The sequence below is a fragment of the Anopheles funestus genome, chromosome 3RL (assembly GCF_943734845.2).
Source record: "Anopheles funestus chromosome 3RL, idAnoFuneDA-416_04, whole genome shotgun sequence".
In the NCBI taxonomy this organism is placed as follows: domain Eukaryota; kingdom Metazoa; phylum Arthropoda; class Insecta; order Diptera; family Culicidae; genus Anopheles; species Anopheles funestus.
In genome coordinates this window covers 63,737,133-63,757,707 of record NC_064599.1, presented here as the reverse complement: position 1 = coordinate 63,757,707, position 20,575 = coordinate 63,737,133, and the positions used below count along the sequence as shown (strand labels likewise).

At 36.7% G+C, this 20,575-nt stretch overlaps 1 protein-coding gene across 2 annotated transcripts in view; it reads right to left on the bottom strand.

Annotated features, from left to right (window-relative positions):
- Positions 1-41: 41 nt before the first annotated feature.
- Positions 42-20,575, bottom strand: part of LOC125766878 (potassium voltage-gated channel subfamily KQT member 4-like) — a 90,036-nt gene continuing 69,502 nt past the window's right edge. For both annotated transcript variants that reach the window (XM_049432951.1, XM_049432950.1), the window contains 3 exons: positions 11,705-12,089; positions 8,553-8,694; positions 42-8,396 (listed from right to left, as the gene is read on the bottom strand). In XM_049432951.1, coding sequence (XP_049288908.1) covers positions 7,802-8,396; positions 8,553-8,694; positions 11,705-12,089 — 1,122 coding nt within the window. In that variant the 3' untranslated portion in view covers positions 42-7,801. The remainder of the gene's footprint in view (positions 8,397-8,552; positions 8,695-11,704; positions 12,090-20,575) is intronic.

The following is a 20,575-nucleotide window of genomic DNA, read 5'->3' as shown; positions in this document are numbered from 1 at the left end:
CAATTATGCTGACACGAAAAGCAAACGCTTTCATTCATCTATTCAGTGTTTACGCCGTTACGTGGTTTGGAGATTTTATTGATTTCGTTTTATTTAAGGAGGATATAGTTAAAAACTTGTAGCCCACATTACATATTACTTTCGTGTTTGTTTGTATGATTCTTTTTTTGTTTTGTTTTGTTTTCTGCATTCACTTCATTTTGCTTTGCTCGTAAGCGATTAGGCGCAAAATTTAATACTATCGCTTTTGTTCCTTTTCTTCGCCCGTTTCTCTTACTCCCTTCGGTGTGTCTGTGTGTGTTTTTTTATGTAGATGAGATTTGTCTGTTTTTAGTGTGATTCTTTTGTGTTTTTAGCAATAGAAACCCGTGTAAGTCGTTCACATTTCATTCGCCGAGACTGACCGCGGTAGCATAAAGGGGTAAAAACTCTTGTCTTCTTGTACTTCGCGCAAGAAAAAATCGCTCCCTAATGATTAGAAAGTGTATATGTACATTCGGCAATACGATACTACTGCATCACTACTTTATCGGAGATAGAAAACGAAAACAAACAAACATGTCGAATGCAATAAATAGACTTTTAGTGTGTTTGCCGTTATACTACTTAAGTTCACTAATGTCCTACGCGTGGCATTAGAATTGGTTTTACTTTCGGTAATCTAAGTCAGGCTACTTTATTACTTTCTTATCTTTTAATCGAGCAAAGCGCATAGAACAAAGGCTTGTTTAGAAATCTGTATCCAGGATTCGCCCGGATGGATGCTGCCCTCATTGTCTTTTAAATGTTTGTGTGTGTGTGTGTGTGTTTTTTTTTATTTTAGTTTTTGTGTATTCCATGTGATGGAAACAAAAAATTGGGAGTAGAGCGATTAATTGTTTGTAACAAACTCTTTTATCTTTACCGTTCTTACATCTAAAGTTTTTTTTTATTTGTTGCTATCAATAATAGCTATCAACATAGCTTAAACGAGTGATGATTGTACGCTTGAGAGAATGAGAAGAAGAGCAAAAAAGAAAAGGTTTATGCACCTTCATTTTGTTCATTTTGTTGCATTCTCTTTTGTGTGTCTCTTTCGTATGTTTCTAAACTACTGCTAAGTACTAGTTGACTGCTTGTGTATTCTTCCTTCGTTTTAAATTTAAAATGATCTGATTCGATACTTTATTAAATTTCTTTTTTTAACAGACGCGCTTCAACATGTTCGTTATATTAAACTCTCCCAATCGAATTAGCCTAGTAGGAACCAGACAGTGAAAAGAAAAAACAATCGCAAAACATTTAATTATTAAAACAAAACAAACAATTTTAGCTAAGTTTAAAAATAACTTTTTTTATGAATGTGTAAAAATGAAAAGAAAAAACAAGAGATTCAACATTCGATCCACGATTGCGTGCTCGATCGTGGTGTACCGCGCTTATATCACTTGAATGTTGAATGAATTCGTCAACGCATTGTTCTTTTTTTTTTGTTTACGTTTGCTAAAGCTTTCCCAGTAAAGATTTCCCCATGGATCATTTTCCGCTTTCGATAGATAGGCCCCTACGGTATAAGTGTTTTTTTTTGTTGGTTGTAGTTGAAAGTGTAGCGTATGTTTTGTATTTGTATGCTGTACGTGCTGTGTGTGTATGGGTGTGTATTTGAAGATATGTGCATGTGTGTCTCTATCTGTCTCTGTGTGTCTTTGTTTAGTTAGTTAATTGTGCTCCATACTTTCCCCACAAATCCTGTTCGTTTCGCTACTAGCTTAAGTTAGTCTACTTCACACTATCAAATCAGTAACGATTGCTGTGTCTCTTTTGTTTTTGTTTAAACTTTTGAGAAAGAAAGCTTAAGTTTTGCTCTCCTTTATATTATTTCACCTTGCTACTACGGTTAGTTTGTCTTCTTAACAAGTTCGTTAAATATTCCAATGTTTAACAATATTTAAAAATGTTTTTGTTTTTAATTTACACAGTTTATAGTTTTTGTTTTATAACTGATCCGATATAAGATTTTTATAGGAGTTGGACTCATTTTCTCGTTAGTTGGAGATGAAATGTGTATTTTTTTCTTCTATAATTAACGCATTCGATTTGTATAGAGAAGTATAAGGTTTTAGAGTACCAGTTGCTTAGTTGCAGCCATTTCTGGATTCTTTCCATGTTGAAGTGGAACATGTAAAGGTAGATGTAGAATCTTTCTACCTTTCTCAAATTTTTGATGGGAACAGAAACAATTTCCAAACTTTAGCTTGAAAACAATCTAGAAACGGCTCCAACTTTATCACCTGAACTCGAAATACCTTGATAATTTATTTGCTTTGTATAGAAATGTAAAGGGTTTTAGGGAACAAGTGGTAACGCAGCAGCTTCGTCAGGATACTATTCAAGTTGAACTGGAATGTGTTGGGCTTTGCCCAAATTCTTCTCTATTTCTGGAACATTCGTAGTTGAGGAAACTTTGAAAAGAATCGATTTCTACTTGCAAACCTTCCAGAAAGTGGTGGAAATGTCAGATTTATCTCGACATATTCTAATTCAACTCGAACATAGTCTAGAAATGGTTGAAACTTTACCACTTGCACTACACCTTGTACTATTGAAACAAAACGAGTTGATTTATTTCGCCGGAACGGGATCGGTTCTGTGGTTCATTGTTTACGGTAAGTTTAAAAAGTATTTACTACTAAGTTGCATCTTTGTAGAGGTTTTTGGATTAGTACACGGTTTTTGGTTCATTCGCAGCTCGATAGGTTAAGAGAAACCATGGGTATTTGTTGTTAAAATGTTAATTCTACTAAGAGAGTGTTTGTTTGCTTGTTTTATTCTTATCAGATCGTTTCTTCCCTTTGTTTTTAAATCACGTATCACCAATGTTGCGGGAAGAAGTGTTTATCCGTTCGCGCTGTACTAAAGATATGTTGATTCTATGCTGTTATTTCGTGTGTGTGGTACTGTAGAATGTTGTTGTAAGATTTTTTTTACACTTTACAAAGTGAGGCTGGCAAGTTTTGTTTTTATTTTTATTTTTTGGTTGAGATAGAGAAGATACGTTAGTTAGGAAGTAAAATATGTTGGGCTCAGTTCCTGATGGCCTATTGATATTCCTATTGGTAGAGAATGGTCCTTGTGCTTAAAGCCATGGGTTAGAGTTTGGGTCCGGGTTAGGTTTGGACTGTTCGAGTTGGGAAAAGGGCTGCATATTTGTTAATAAACATCTGCTTTTAATTATTACACTTTTGCACTTATTCGGGGATAGTTTATAATTACTGTTTCTACAAGAATGATCATTAAATCATCTTCGATATATGCGATGCAGGAATTTAGGACAGGCAAACTAACAAAAGAATTAAAATTAAAAATAAAATCAAACATAAGTGAGACAAAAATGTTAAATTTGTTTTAGCCATTTTTTTTTTGGGTTGTCCTGCCCCCGCCATATATTCACGATTGTTTTCTTGTAACGCAATCTTGTTTAATGGTTTATCGTTCACCTTGTATTTAAAGATTTTTCTCGCTTAAAAGTCACTTCCTCCGTTTATGGTTTCCTCTCTTCCATCCCCTTAGACATAATGGATTTTTTGTAACTTTTTTCTTGTTGTTGTTTTGTTTCATTTTGTTTTAAATTAGTATTCTTTTAATGGTTTTTTCGTAGAGGCAAACAGGTTTGGACCCTTCAGCGTCATTATCAGCATTTATGCAAGAGTGTTTATCTAAAAGTTTTCTTCAACATGTGTGTCTGTGAGTGTGGTTTTTTTTTTCATAATTCGTCTACTATCATACAATCAGAGTTGTTTTTTTTTTTAATTTTATATTTACAGGAGGCGTTTGTTCGAATTGGTCTTTTTTTTTTGTTTGTAGGGGAGAAAAACAACGAAATATAATTTTCTTTACTATAATGTTTCACTTCGTGCTGCGGTCGCAAATTGCGGGAGAATTATTGTTTTAAAAAGGGTATGTACACTATCGTCTGTGACTTGTTTAGAGTTTAGCGTTTACTTTAACTTTCCTTTTATCGCTATTGGCAGAGAGAAACTAATACAGTGGAACACCGTTTACTCCGGGCGTTCTTTTAAACCGGATGTCGGATTATTCTTGCTGCAAAGAAAATGACAACTTGAAAAGCGATTTGTCCATATTAACTGAAAAAAACTAATGACGGAAAAAAGCAAAAGACTGCAATACAATATGCTGAAATGCAATTTAAAAAAATAATTTAAAAAAAACATACTATTTAATTATAAATTTCCACCTTTTCCTTCCGAAAATATACTAATATTTATCCGCAAAATAGTAGATAAATCCGTATTATCCGTATTTTCCGCTCATCCGGCAAAGGTCGGGTGTACCACGGATAAACGATGTTTCACTGTATTTGGTTTTTGTTCTCTTTCATACACTTCATACACTTTCATGCACTTGACTACATTAGTTTTCTTCTTTCCAGTTCTTCTTTAATTCGATCGAGAGAGATGGAGAGAGCATTGCTAATATTCATTATGCTTTTTGTGTTTTTTGTTGCGAATACGCACTTTTTTATGGCCTGTACAAATGTTGCGCTTGTTTGTTTTCTTTTTTGTGTGTGTTTTAGTATTGTTTGTGTATGTTTGAGTGTACTAAGATACGTTTTACTCTTCCGTTTTCGTCACAATAATCACAGTAAGAACGGTTTAACGGTTTAATGTACCTCTTTTACCACTATTACTACACCTTCATTTGCTCTAAGTAATCTTACTTAAGTGCTGCATTCGACGGTTGTATGTTTAAATCTGTGAGTTTTACCTTTTTTCACCTGTGCAGAATACGCAAAGTTTACTAATAGCTTAAACGTGTTTTAAATTATGTTTATATTTGTTATCACTTTCAGTAGTATTTTTATTTCTTTCTTCGAATATTTACTGAGTGTTGAGTGTTGGGTTTTCTTTTTTCCATTTTCGTATTATACAATTGTTTTGCATCATTTAGCTAGCATCTTAATTATAGAGCGGCTTTGAAATTGATTTAAATAAACTTCTTACTTGTACTTACATTAAGCCGATATTAGTTTCGTTTTTTTTCTTCCTCCTGCTCCGCCTTTTTTGGTTATCGATAGAATGAGACGAAAATAATGCAAACATTTAAAATGAACTAAAAACGAGACACCAACACATTTCAACCGTACATTACGCGTTATGCGATCAGTTTGTTCTAAAAGTTATTTACATGATGAAGACGCATTTCGCTAGTAATTTGTTGCGCATATTTTTTAAAAACCGTTTTCAAATCTAGAACCAGCTGCGTTCACCACGTACACTAAGAAGGGTAGTGTATGCTTTTGGTTTTAGCTAGTATTGTGTATTGTGTCTTCCATTCACACCTGTTTTTGGCATATAAAAAGTACTACAAAAATGAATAAAAGTTTTCCAAGCGGCTAGTGGTGATTCGGTTTATACTTAGCGATTTGAAAATGGAGTTTAGTATTTTTTTTTCTAAATGTTTGCTGTACATATTGATGCTTTTGTGTGTGATTTTATTTTATTTCGGTTTTGATGATGTATTTTTGCTTTGTTGTTGACATGCTTTCCATACTCCCAGCATTTGGACACGTGCACTCGAAGTTTTGTGCGTATTTGACGTTCGATATTCATTGTCCTTCGGGTTTGTTTTGCTTTAGTGTTCCATTTAGTAGGCATTCAGGGTTAAAAGTATGAGTTGATTCGTTACGCGGTTGATTTTGTGATTGTAAGCTAAGCCAGACATTAAATCATGTCTCAGATAGCGCGTGCGTGGAAGGAGAATATTTTAAAAGGCACGAAACGGATGTCAAAAAAGAATGAAAGAAAATAATAATAAAAGCTACCATTTTCCCATTTGAACGATGTTGTGTTTGAGATGGCACAGCAAGCCAAATGTATGCAAATCTACGGGAAAACGAAACAATAAAATCCTGCACTTCTACCATGTTGAATGCTGAAGCGTACGCTCAAGGATGACCGCAAGAATATGAAAACTTTTTTGCATATTTCTGTAACAGGTACAAAAACAGATTCCACATTCTAATGGCCATCCCTGATCGAAGTTTTGTCTTTTTGCTTTTCCCTCGAAGGCCATGTTACTGTCGCATTGAATCAGTAAGCTTTTAGATTGAAACAGAAGCAAAAAACACACACACATTTTTTTTAACGTAACTTATTTGCACTTATAACAATTCGCTCCATTCGTGGAAAGCTGCCGAAGTAAGCACTAAAAAATAAAAAATAGAGTGAAAAACGCGGAAAACTAAAGTGTGGTGCAAATAGGAACACCTGCCCGACATTACCACATTGTTCAAAAATAGTTTCGAGGCATTTGAGTTGCGTTAGTTATTGCTTTACAATTCTTTGTTTTGCTTCTGCTGCTTGCTTTGCTTTGCTTCTTGTGTAGTTTTGCTTTATTTTTTCACGTGCTTTGCGTATGAACAACTCCTTACTGTAATAGCGTCCTTTCTGGAGACATTTTCACACATACCGCACGTGTTTTCAGTGTGTTCGCGAACCGCCGATGTGTTTTTATATTTCGAAGGATAATAGATGAACGTTTAACGGTGCAATATCGTTACCAGTTCACCATCGAAAAGGAATCCAAACATTCTACACATGCAAACGTTAAAAGAAAAGGCAACGTAAACATCAAGGGAACAATATTTAGTACTAAAAAGAAAAAGACTGTTAAATAAAAGTGCTAAAACAAAAACCACAAATCCACACAAATATGTGACGCTCTCTGTCGCTCGCTTTCGTTCTCTCTCTTTCTCTCTCTCAAGCAACTAGGACACATATTTTCGGGGTCGACCACTACTCACAATACAGTACGCCGATACACGTTTGCCGAGTTGGACGTTGCGCACAAATTTACACACCTTCCAACCAGCGGAACTCACTATCACAGTCTCATGTCCTCTTAAGATTACGTTTTTTTTTGGTAGGCGGGAACACACTAGCCCGATAGAAACAGGGTTTTTTTACAGCGTGCACGCGTGTGTGTGTGAGTTTATGTATGTGTACGCTAGTGTAGTAGGATCGACAAGCGCAAAAACAGCAGTAGTTCGATCGCTTGTACTAAAAACGAAACATACTTAGTACAAGCGTCATTTTGACATCCTTTTTTTTCCTTTGCATCTCGTGTACTTTTCGATGTTTCGTTCTTTTGTTTTTGCTTGATTTAAGTGTAACACTTGCTACCGCTTGTATGTTTGTTGTCTTACATGTTTTAAATTTTCACTTTCATAAATACCTCTTAGCTTTTGTTGTGTGATTTTTTAGTTACACTTTTTTCTTTTATAGGCTCGTGTAAAAATGAGTGTGTGTTCTAAAAATATTAAAATAAAAAAAAAAAAACAATGTTCGCATTATTTCGCTGCAGTATGTTGCTGGAAGAGGTGCAATATAGCAGGATTCAGTGGGTCTTTTAAGTGTTTTATTTTATCAGAGTGTTTCCTTTTCGTTCCCTTTCGTGCACTTTCGCCTTATAGAACTGGGAGGATCGTTTGAAAGAAAAACCGTCAATATTGTGCATCATTTCTGTAAGATCTCGCTTAATATATCCTACATCCAGCTCTTCATTCGTTTTGCACTCTTTGGCTAATGTAGCCGTCCCGTTTTCACACACTGTACCAATGCTGTGGTCCATTAATTGCCTTGCTTCTTATGTGTATTGTTTTGAACACAGCTGTTCCCATTTCCTCTCCGCTCCTCACATTCACACGATCACTACTCGCATCCCGTCCCCCAATTCCCATTCTTCCGAAACCGAGCTCGGAGTGTGAGACAGACAGAGAGAGAGAGCGAGCTTAGATTAAATATTATACATCGTCCTCGAGGCTTTTCATAGCGAGCGAGGGTGAGGAAGCTTGTGACGGGGCAGCAGGCAACTGGAGCGGAGAAATTTGCTGCTGTTGCTGCTGTAGCTGCTGCTGATGTTGCACGATCGCACCGAGCGTCGCCGGCGAATGTAGCGGATGGACACCGGCGGATACCGACGGTGGCATCGGATGCGTTTGCTGGTGGAGCGGATGCGCCTGGTACGGTTGCATCGGCGGTAATATCATCTTCTGCTGCATCGTCATCGAGTTGATGGCGTGCGTTAATTGATCCAATTTCTTATCCATCACAGATAGTTGCTGCTCGACACGGTACAGCCGAGCGCCGACCGTCATCGGCTTAATGTTGCCGACCCGATCAATACCGGCCAGATAGCTGCCCGGTTTGCCGAGCGTTTGGTCTAGCCGGCGCTGCAGCTCCTTGATGCGCACCATCATGTTCAGATGGCCCTGCGAGTACTGCTCGATCACGTCCCGCACGTCGTACGGTTTGCGCGCCTGCTGAAACTTACGCCGTGCGACAAAGTATTTGATCTTCCGGATCGCACGTATCGCATTCCGGTGCGCTTCCGTCAATCTGGCAAAAAGTTGGCATGGAAAGAAATGTCGAAGCGAAGCAGAAACCAAAACAAAAGTTCAGCTCATTAGCACACTCTCGTTCACGGGTGAGTTCACAGGAAAGTGAACCATTTCTTCGAACAGTTGATTGTTTCCTCGCGGTACAACTACTTACTGCGTGACACGGGCCGGTTCCGGTTCGTCATCCGGTTCTGGTTCGGCTTCCACTTCATCGCTCGGTGCTTCCGTGACGGAACTGTTTTGGCTAACGAATACACCCCGGTTCGGATCGTTTCGACGCGTCCGTAGCGGAGTACCTGTGGAAAGAGAAGACAAATTAATTTTATTTCTATCGTTTTAGTTGCTAATGAGTATGGAAATTAGAAGCCAGAAACATTATATACAGTGCGTAGCATATCTTTAATTATTTGTTTTGTTTTAGATTGGAAAGAAAAATTTAACGTTATAATAGAAAGGATGTTGTACATAATTAGATTTAATTAAAAGACACATTTTGCGATCTTATTCACTATTTTTTTTCACTCTATTTTGACATGTTTTATATTTCTTCAAAACTAGTGACTTCATAACTTTATTTGGAATTTTAGTAACACATCTTAACTAAACATTCTCTTGATTATTTTTGAACTTTCATAAGGACAGTCGATAAAAATGAATGCTTTGACATGACATAAAAAAGCACTCGCACTTGTTTGCTATCTTGTTAGTTTTAATAATAAAATATCATATCCTGAATTAACATAGTAAATTAGTTGTAAAACCAAACCACCTGCCCATTTCGTCATTAGCTACCTGGTTGATTGCCACCGTTAAACAAAAAATAAATGCAAAATGTATGTTCAGTTTGAGCCATTTACACACACACACCCACGCATACGGCTGTACACAAATTTGATTAAAGGGCGAACAAAGATAGAAGCATGTTTAAGCAATGAAAATTCTTCCCTTTTAATAGTTCTAATCACGCTCGACCATGTTTGCGTGTCACCGGTACGAATGAAATTCGCTATCCTTTAAAAGGATGCTTGTTTTACATGCTGCTTGTATAGTAAAAAGGTTCTTTATTGTGTGTGTGTTTTTTTATATTAATATTTTTTTATTTGATTTTTACTCCTTTTGTAAGCGGTGTTTTCATATTGTTTGGTTGCATGCTCACGGAAGCTAGTGTCAACCAGAGCTACGGACCGTTGTTGGTAAGGCAAATAAATGCCTGTTTGTTCGAGCGTTCGTGCGTATGAGTAATTAGAATAAAGATAGCGTTTTTTTGCTCCTACAATACAATTCCCTAAGCAGTATTTGCGATGATAAGTACTATAATTCCTATTCCTACCGGGCATTGTTTATGGAAGGATGATAAGTTGAATGAACTTCATGGTATTTCTTTTAGCTTATTGAAGGAGTTGTTTTCTTTATTGTTTCCCTTTTGTTTTTTATTTCCACTCCTGTTTCGATTGCAATTTACTTTTTGTAATGCTTCTGTTAATGTAATTACGCGCGATAATGTACCAATGGAGACGCCTAGTTGTTTGTTAATATTTTTTTTATGAATATTTTTACTCTAAACATCTAAAAATTGCTCTAAACGCCTAAGCATGCAATCGTGTACAATTAAATACAAAACAAATGTAAAAAAAACCTTATTTTAAAATACTTCTGCATATCTAATAACACGTGATCATGTACCAATGGAGACGCCCAGCTGTTTGTTAATATTTTTTTTTGATTAATATTTTTACTCTAAACATCTAAAAATTGCTCTAAACGCCTAAGCATGCAACTGTGTATAATTAAATATAAAACAAATGTAAAAAATACTTATTTTATAATACTTCTGCTTATCTAATAACACGTGATCATGCACTAATGGAGGCGCCCAGTTGTTTGTTAATATTTTTTGCTGAATAATTTTACTTTAAACATGAATTACTAAAGCGTGAAATGACGTAAAATAAAACGGATTGTATAATTACAAGAAAAACGATAAACTAAATCAAAAATGTCCTATACCTTGAAAACCCTACCTATCTCTCTCGTTCACCTCAAAATTTCCTTCACGAACAAAGACATAATTCATTGTGCTGCACTTCACTTCATTTTCCATTTGAAAACGATTGTACCAGCGGAGAAAAACAGACAATACGCTTCTACAAGCACAATTTAGGAACCAATCCATGTGAGGAACCTCGCAATTGGGAAAACGATTCCCAATGTCAGAGTGTACGAAGTTGGTTGGAACGAAATTGACCAATTAATTAAGCGCTCGAATGGAAATGGTAGTGGGCAATGGTATTTCATTGGTAGCACAAAGAAGGGAAAGCTTCATCATTCATTGTACGGCTGTTAACACCTTTATTACATATGCTAGCCGAACACGAACGGAACGTTCTAATTTTCTGTTAGGCTCCGATCGAGGAATTTATCGATGATTACTTCCGACACAAAACTCACCGTAAAAAAACGACAGAAAGAATGTGCCACATCGGTATGACCCGTTAAATTGTAGGGTTGGCAGAGAGAAGGAGTAATGGGAGCAAAAGGGGAAAATATGTTTCCTCCCCATCATCGTGAAAATGCGAAGCGTATTCGGGTCATATTTTGTAAGGTTTTTGGTAACAACAGTGAAAACATTTTATCGACACGATCAAACGGTGAAATGGGAAGGGTTTTTTTTGTTTTGGTGTGGGTTTGATATCGTAGATATTTATAGGAAATCCGATGTTTTTTTTTCAAGTATGATACCCTTTTCAAGTATGATAAAGCTTTGAAATGTTGACAATGGTGTTTTTTTGTAGTAAGGAATGTTATTGAAAAATATTTTTTAATCAATACATTTCTAGCTGGAATCGGATGATAGGTTTATCCGATTAAAAAATCATCATGAAAAAGCTTCATGTGATTTAGATACCGGTCTTTTTTTGGTTTTAATGAATAATCGTATTAAAAATTTACGGTGAAAATGGAACAATATTAATCAATTGAATCAGCAATAAAAGAGAATGTGTGAACAGTTATTTTAAACATAAAATATACATTTAATAACACCAAATAATATCTTTAACTCAGTAATACGGTCATTTGTTCCTTGAAAAATAAAGGTAGTAAAATTATAGATATATTTTAAATTACATTTAGCAACATTGTTAAAATTTTTATCTTATATCTACCAAAAACATGTTTTATTAGGTGGTCTCAATATTATAATACATGAAAACCAGAATATTTCTACTGTTTGTGTTTGTTTTCTTTAATTCATTTTACGATTAAAATTATGCTACGCACTGTATTCAACATAAAGCTAAAACTTACCTGCTGATCGTGGTTCTTCCATGTAGAAAACAACATCACCATCGGATTCACTTTTCGTCAGATCGCCCGCCGCACCACCCCCGCTAGTCGCGCCACCCGGTGTGTTGGGTGTCCCAAGGGGTCCTCCCTCTTGCGTGCCACCGACGGCCGTTTGAGCGATTGCCGTCCCCTGGCTCCCACTCGCGCCACCACCACCGGACGCGGAAGCACAACTCACACCGGAAGCATTTGCACCTGCCGTCGTCGATGCGGCACCAGCCGACGTTGGACCCGATCCGGGGCCAGCACTCGGCGGTGGTTTCATCTGGGGCGCCTCCATGCGGTTCCGGGATTTGCGCCGTTTCAGCACCGATGCACCACGTCGCGCCACCTGCACCATTAGGGTCTGAACCCGAATGTTTCGAATAAAGGACAACGAACAACGAACACATTGATACACACCGAGGAGCGCACACAGAACATTCGGGTGAGGATTGTGTTTTTTTTCCTTTGAAAGCAAGCTAGCAGCAGGAAGGACACATACGGGACGTGCCGGTGCGTGGCAGGAAATGGAAGCTAAAGGAGATAGTGGGCGGGGTGGCATGAGAGGATCTACTTCTACTTGGAAGTTTCGAGATGGGATATTGTGCGCTGAAGCAGATTCATTCCTAGGGTGGAATTGTTTAGGTTCTTTTTGGTTTAGTAAGCATTCTAATCGAGGTTTTTATTGCTTTATTATAAAGATCTTTTAACAAATGAAACATTTTTTTTCATGATTGAAAATTAAAAACAAACTCATTCCCTTAAGTATACTTCGTTTAATAAAGATAAAGCATAAAAAAAAGTTTCACTCACATATGTCTCGTGACAGTTCTTGATTAATGCTATCCGTTCATCGCACTTGTCATCGTTTCCCATATGTCAACTTTATCAGCTTCTATTTTTCTCCGTAGCGCCAAAATTAACATACGTCCCCTGACCTTTCATGTAACAAACTTCTGTACGAACAATTTGATATGACAAGAGCGCGGACAGACCAATTTATATATAGTATACTGCTGGTGGCAAAGGTCACCTAACAAATGATTCTTCGAAAACCTTACAAGCAACCGCAATCGTTTGTCTTTGGAAATGTTAAGGAAACATTCAAACATTACCAGGGATTGGCATTGCGAGTTAATGTTTGATGGTTCCATTTTGCTGCAAGATACGGGAATGATCTTGGCAATGAATCAAAAAAAGGAGAAAAAAGAATACATACAGCATCCCATCTCAGCATCGCACATATTGAATTGGATTACAATTGAATTATCTTCCCCCCGGGGGAATGGTACACTTGGCCACCTTGAGTGTTTTTTTTTGCCTGTGTTTCGATTGACTTGTGTGCATGGCACTTGTCTTTTTTCGACTTCTGGTACCGTCAACGACCATCGGAACAAATCAATCAACGGTAACCGGTATCGGTAACAATTTGCTATATCCATCACATTTTGCGATGATAAAGTGCTGCTGCCAGTAGTGCGGTGGAAACATTCCACCAGAAGCAATGGGAAACATTGTCTTAATCGAAAATGAAAGTTAATAGTCTTTGGCCCATTCATGCGAAAAAACAGAAATGTACACTACATTATTCGTTTGATATATCATGTATGAGGTGAGAAGGTTTGATGTGAAGGCGTTCTGTGAAGTGTACTGAATTTTTAAGTTTTGTAATAATGGTTGTTGTACGCATTTTTGAAAGACACTTCTTTTGCACACATTTGTAGCAGGTCCACAAGTGAGTAGTTGGAATTGATTAAAGATGAAGATGAGATGAGCCTGAATAAATCTTTAACTCGAAAGAAGGACTCTTAATCTCTATTGTGAAGATTCTTGAATCTTCCAAGATTTACACTTCTTTAGAGATTGGATGAGAAATCATTATCTGGGTGCATTAATTGTCATAGATTCATCATACTTCATACGTTCATTAATTGTTAGAAACTTAGCAATCTTTTGAAAGTAAATTCATGATTCGGATGACTCCCCATTGGATTGGTTTAAAAATTATTCAAGCGACTCTTTTACGAACAAAGCGAAAGAATAGACTCATTTAAATTTGAGAGAGACTGAAGAGTTCATCTTTAAATGCTTACAAGCGTTACGAATGATCCTGGGTAGTGTTGGGTCAAGTAGCTCTTTTGCAAGAGCGGAACGCACCGCTCTCGCTCCCTAAAGTGTGCGGTGCGCTTGAGGAAGCTCTACACGGAGCGCTGCACACAGGAGCGATTGTGCGATACAGCTACCTCTTTTTCCCGTGAGCTGTGCGGGCGCGCGCACAATAAGATGACCGGAGCGATTGATATACCTCTTTCGCTCTTGACCCACTAGCTATAGCCTAAATTTTAAAATTTTTTGAATTTTTTAATTTATTTTTTGTTTTTTATTCTTTTTTTTAATTTCAAACATTATTTGAGTGAAAAGAAACTTATTGCAACAATTTCCCATTAAAATAAAACAAATTTTTAAATTTTGCTAAATTACTCAAAAAAATGGCAAGGGGTAAGCCTTATGAAATTTTCGAGTTGAACTTTTTTTTCATTTTTTTGTTATTTTTTACTCTTTTCTTCTTTTAAAGCATTATTTGAGTGAAAAGAAACTTGTTGCAGCAATAAAATATATCAAATTTTTAAATTTTGAGATATTACTTTAAAAAAAAAGTCTAAGGCTATATAGCCTTAGGAGATTAGCATATTTATAGAAACATCTGAGACATCTATACAGACATACAGACATCTGAGGGCATGGCCGTCCAAGAAGAAAATGTAGCCATTGGTGCCATCTATCGACCACAGGTTAAAGATTGGCGATCCGTTGGATACCGACCGAGTTATAGGCAAAAGTTGGTGCAAAAATGAGCCTTATGAAATTTTCAAATTTTTATACTTTTTAAATTTTTTCTGAATTTTTACTCTTTTTTCAATTTAAAGCATTATTTGAGTGAAAAGAAACTCATTGCAACCAATTGGTATTAAAATAAATCAATTTAATTTTTTTTGCAAAATTTCTCAAAAAAATGGCAAGGGGTACCCCTTATGAAATTTTCGAGTGAAATTTTTTTTTTAAATTTTTTTCTGATTTTTTATTCTTTTTTTAATTTAAAGCATTATTTGAGTGAAAAGAAACTTATTGCAACAAAATTCGCATTAAAATATATCATATTTATAAATTTTGCTAAATTACTCAAAAATGAAGAAAATTTTACATTTTCTCAAACAGGGTAGGGAACTTGGTTCCTCGAATAACTTCTGGCACAGACATCTGAAGGCAAGGCCGTCCAAGAAGAAAATGTAGCCATTGGTGCCATCTATCGACCACAGGTTAAAAATTGGCGATCCGTTGGATACCGACCGAGTTATAGGCAAAAGTTGGTGCAAAAATGAGCCTTATGAAATTTTCAAATTTTTATACTTTTTAAATTTTTTCTGAATTTTTACTCTTTTTTTAATTTAAAGCATTATTTGAGTGAAAAGAAACTCATTGCAACCAATTGGCATTAAAATAAATCAATTTAATTTTTTTTGCAAAATTTCTCAAAAAAATGGCAAGGGGTACCCCTTATGAAATTTTCGAGTGAAATTTTTTTTTAATTTTTTTCTGATTTTTTATTCTTTTTTTAATTTAAAGCATTATTTGAGTGAAAAGAAACTTATTGCAACAAAATTCGCATTAAAATATATCATATTTATAAATTTTGCTAAGTTACTCAAAAATGAGGAAAATTTTACATTTTCTCAAACAGAGTAAGGAACTTGGTTCCTCGAATAACTTCTGGCACAGACATCTGAGGGCATGGCGGTCCAAGAAGAAAATGTAGCCATTGGTGCCATCTATCGACCACAGGTTAAAGATTGGTGATCCGTTGGATACTGACTGAGTTATAGGCAAAAGATATTGCAAAAATGAGCCTTATGAAATTTTCAAATTTTTATATTTTTTAAATTTTTTCTGATTTTTTACTCTTTTTTTAATTTAAAGCATTATTTGAGTGAAAAGAAAATCATTGCAACCAATTGGCATTAAAATAAATCAATTTAATTTTTTTTGCAAAATTTCTCAAAAAAATGGCAAGGGGTACCCCTTATGAAATTTTCGAGTGAATTTTTTTTTTTTAATTTTTTTCTGATTTTTTATTCTTTTTTTAATTTAAAGCATTATTTGAGTGAAAAGAAACTTATTGCAACAAAATTCGCATTAAAATATATCATATTTATAAATTTTGCTAAATTACTCAAAAATGAAGAAAATTTTACATTTTCTCAAACAGGGTAAGGAACTTGGTTCCTCGAATAACTTCTGGCACAGACATCTGAGGGCATGGCCGTCCAAGAAGAAAATGTAGCCATTGGTGCCATCTATCGACCACAGGTTAAAGATTGGCGATCCGTTGGATACTGACTGAGTTATAGGCAAAAGATATTGCAAAAATGAGCCTTATGAAATTTTCAAATTTTTATGTTTTTTTAAATTTTTTCTGATTTTTTACTCTTTTTTTAATTTAAAGCATTATTTGAGTGAAAAGAAACTCATTGCAACCAATTGGCATTAAAATAAATCAATTTAATTTTTTTTGCAAAATTTCTCAAAAAAATCATAAGGGGTACCCCTTATGAAATTTTCGAGTGGAAAATTTTTTGTAATTTTTTTTCTGATTTTTTATTCTTTTTTTAATTTATAGCATTATTTGAGTGAAAAGAAACTTATTGCAACAAATTCGCATTAAAATATATATAATATAAATATATTTTATATCATATATAAATTTGCTAAATTGCCTTGTGAAATTTTCAAATGGGAGCACATCGCACAATCGCTCCTGTGTGTAGCGCTCCTTGTGGTGTGAAACTTCGCTCCTGGGAGCGCATCGCACAACCGCTCCTGCGTGTAGCGCTCCGTACGAGCTACCTCTTTTTCCCGTGGGCTGTGCGGGAGCGCGCATAATAAGATGAGCGGAGCGATTGAGGTAGCTCTTTCGCTCTTGATTCAACACTAATCCTGGGTTCCCCGTGAACTGAATCCGGAAGATGTTGAGATGATGAAGCCTATTTCATCATCTACCCTGCACATCCATGTAAGGAAGGATTTGTTATACGAATGGTGGGATTAAAGGAAAATACTCTACTATGAGTTGTTGGAGTTAAAATTCGCTATCTAACTCAATTAATGAGATTAAGCCGAGATCTGTATGAGTGTGTGTCCTGAATATCAGCTTTGGCATGACAAAATACCGCTGAAAACGTCTTTGAAAACGTTAGCCACCGTATTTGCCGAAAAATTTACCAACAGATACTCGGTATTTTTCTGTGTGATGGTCTTTACTCGAACAGAAAATCAAGATTTGAACGGACTATGGCAAAATGGCATCAGCACTAATGGACAATATTTTAAGAGAATTTAAATTGAAATTTTCCGTTATTTAGGGGCGCATTGTTACGGCATTGAGGAACAAAAAATAAACATATTTTTCAGCAAACGTCTTGAACAGTCGTATTTTAATTACAACATACCGGTTTTACTGTTACACCTTTACACAACTACGGTAGGAATGTGGAGTATGATCTCCATTCGACAAACGTAAATAATACAACTGTTGCATCACAGCGCAGGGAAGATATTTGCGCCGGTTAGAAGATGGAATTTCCACGAATGCAGCATCGGGTTTGGCGCAAAATTTACTCTTCTTGGAAGCTGACGGTAGAATTCCAAAGGTCCAGCCCAACCCACCCAAGAACCAAGCTTCGTGGTACAATCTTTACCACAATTGGAACATGAAGTAGCAAAACCGGGTAACTGTATACACCCCGTTTTTACTGTACGCAGGTAGAACCCACGAAACAGCAACCTTGGACACGCAACAAGTTTCCACAGTGTGGCAGGCAGGAAAACACTTTCCCAGAGAGACCGTGAAATTGAAGTTTTAACATAAAAGCAGAGAAGAATGTTGAATGTTAGTGGGGGACGGAAAACACATTCCACATTAAATGGAGCATTGTAAACGGACCAACAAACCAGTAGTATTTTGCCTTGCTACATTATTTGCTGTGCTGTATGTTAACAGCAGTGTCTTCACCAGGAGTTGGCTAGAAAACCTTTTTGGAATAAGCATGAGAAAACTTTCCACGTTTTTCCAACGACCAAATATCACAATGTTGGGGTTGAAAAGAAAGAATTAGATGATGTGGATTGACTGGATTGTACATAAAATGCATCAAGGGGAGAAAGGAAAGAAAACAAAATTCTTTTTTATGTCTGGCTTTTCCAACACATGGCCGACACCTGAATTTTCCCTTTGTCTGGTCACAAGCCTTCTTCTCGTGGGGCGAAAGACGGGAAATGGCTGTAATAATTCGTCATTCAGAACAAACTGAGGGCGGTGTAGGGCGGAGGAGGGGAAGCTAATGTGTCTGGATGGTGAGAGTTTTTCGTGGGAGGGAAAAAAAGTTTTCCCACATTTTCATCGTAACTCGCCCCGCCGTTCAACATTACCTTTCCTCAACCATGGCCCGGCTTGATACCATCGGGAAAAGTGAGAGTTTTTCTTTCAATTTTCCTACTCTTTCCCTGCCCCAAACTTCCCATCCTGATGGAACATCCGTACGAATTTGTCTGCCGGTGTTGTCAGCCGTCGCCGCGGGATTCTTTCGGGCTGGGAAAATGTGTTTACGCTTTGGGGGCCATTTTCCCCGGGAAACGCTTGCTACTTGCCCTGTCCCTTTCAGCCTTTTCCAGCATGAATCACGAATCCTTCTCAATATCACACCGGAAGTTTTTCATCATCATCACCACTACCATCGTATCATCGTCGTCGATCGTCATGATGTGGCCACAACTTGCCTCCTTGTGTGATAGGGGAACGTGGGGAAGGAGTATACTGGGAAGGGGAAAAGACCATCATAAGCCATTTTCTATGCAACGCGGTTGTTTTGTATGTTGCCGCAGACGATGTTTCCCTTTGAATGTTCCTTTGGCGTTTACTTTCGATGGGGGAACCCGAGTTTTCCCCCTGGTTTCACTGAACCACGTTTGTTGTATATTTTTCCTGCTTTTCAAATTATCAGTTCATTCGCTTCGGGCGACTGAAAATAAAGTCAAGATTTTGTTTCTTTTCAAAAGCAGGTGCGTCCAACCAGGCCCAAAAGGCTTGTTTTTGGGGTAGCGGCAGAGTACCGAAAGGCAATAAACATAGAAGTAAAAAGCACGGAAAATGGTACACAAACGAACGGGTAACCAAATTTTGAACCGCCCGTAAATGTGATGAAAAAGCAAACGGTTTTCCACCGACACCACCTGGTGGGGGGTTTTTTGTTCATTTCCGGAACGATCGGTCTGTGTGTTGGCTCGTCTGTCGCTTTCCATTCCATTCCCGCTTGCCCGGTGTGAGACGCTTTTCCTGTTTGCCTATTTTGTCGAAAGGATCCTTTTATGAGCTCCATTATATCGTCTATGCCATTTTGCGTGCTATTCAAAGATGGTGTGTTTATGTGTAAATTGAAGTAATATGGTAGCGTAGAAATCTTGCAACGTGATTATCATTCGATCAACCCATTCAGATATGAGGGGCACGATTGAAGATGAAATACATTTCCCAAACCACGAATGTGTTTAAGTGTTGTTAGTGATGATGTACAGTGAGTGATGAAAGTATTCGTACAGCTGTATTTTTTTCGTAACAAGATGAAAGAGGTGGGAAAATCTTATTTTCAAATTATTACTCTTCGAGCTTTTGCTCGTGTATATTTTCTTTCTATCTGCGAAATATTATATTCTTTCGCCTTGTATACGATTTCGAGCTTCTCGTAAGTTTATTTATCCCGGATCTTACTTTGGATCTCTCACGGAATGTTACCCTTCAGTTGCGCAAAGAACCGAATCTGTGAAAGTAGAATCCTCGATTCACATATGATCAGTGAGAATCGTATCTTCAATCAAGATCACTTAAAAAAACGAGTGTTTAGTTAACAATATGTGAATGCATGACTCATTTAGCTTCAAAGTTTAATAGAAAAAAGGTATTAAAGTTTTTAAAATTGAAAAATATTACCTGGAACTAAGACATATTAATCGATTTGGGCAAGGAGTGGATTTTTGAAATTGAATGTAGTATATTACTTTCAAATAAAATCAATCTAAACTCCCCTAAACTCTTTAAACTACCTTTTTTAACTAGATCTTTTTAACTAGACGTATACTTGTTTCACACACTGCAAATACAGAATAGTCTACTCATACCATTCAAAGAATTGCTTTGAATTATTCCATAAAAGTAGCATCAATTTCCAGGAAAAATGTACAAGAAAATTGGAACGCTTTCTATAATTCTTCAATACTTCGAATGAAAGACATCCTCAGTGTGAAGCATGTGATGAATGAACGGATCAGCATCACAAACGCTGAATAACTTTCCCATCCAATGGTGTGTACTTTGGGGATGGTTATTTGAAGCGAACGTTTTTTTTTATTGCATGTCTCATGTTCTTGCCCTTTTATCCTTCTACCGTCGTCGCCTAATCAAACATAAAAAGTCTGCTCAGAAATGCAGAAGACAAAAATAACACAAATCGCAGATGATGATTTGATCCACTGCTTTTTACGATTCTCTCTCTCTCTCTCTCTCTCTCGCGCTCTCAAGCTCACTTCTCTTTGTCTTTCCTCTGGCGTCATCGTTTCAACGCAAGCAACAGCATTAATATCCACTCAGTTATCCTTCTGATCTGATCGTGATGAATGAAAGCGAACATGAGCGTTGGCATGTATCCGCCAGTTGAAATGAACTTGCGATGGGTAAAGTATACCAACACTGTGCATAAAAAACAAACTCCAAACCATGAGATTACAGCCATTTAAGCTGAGTTT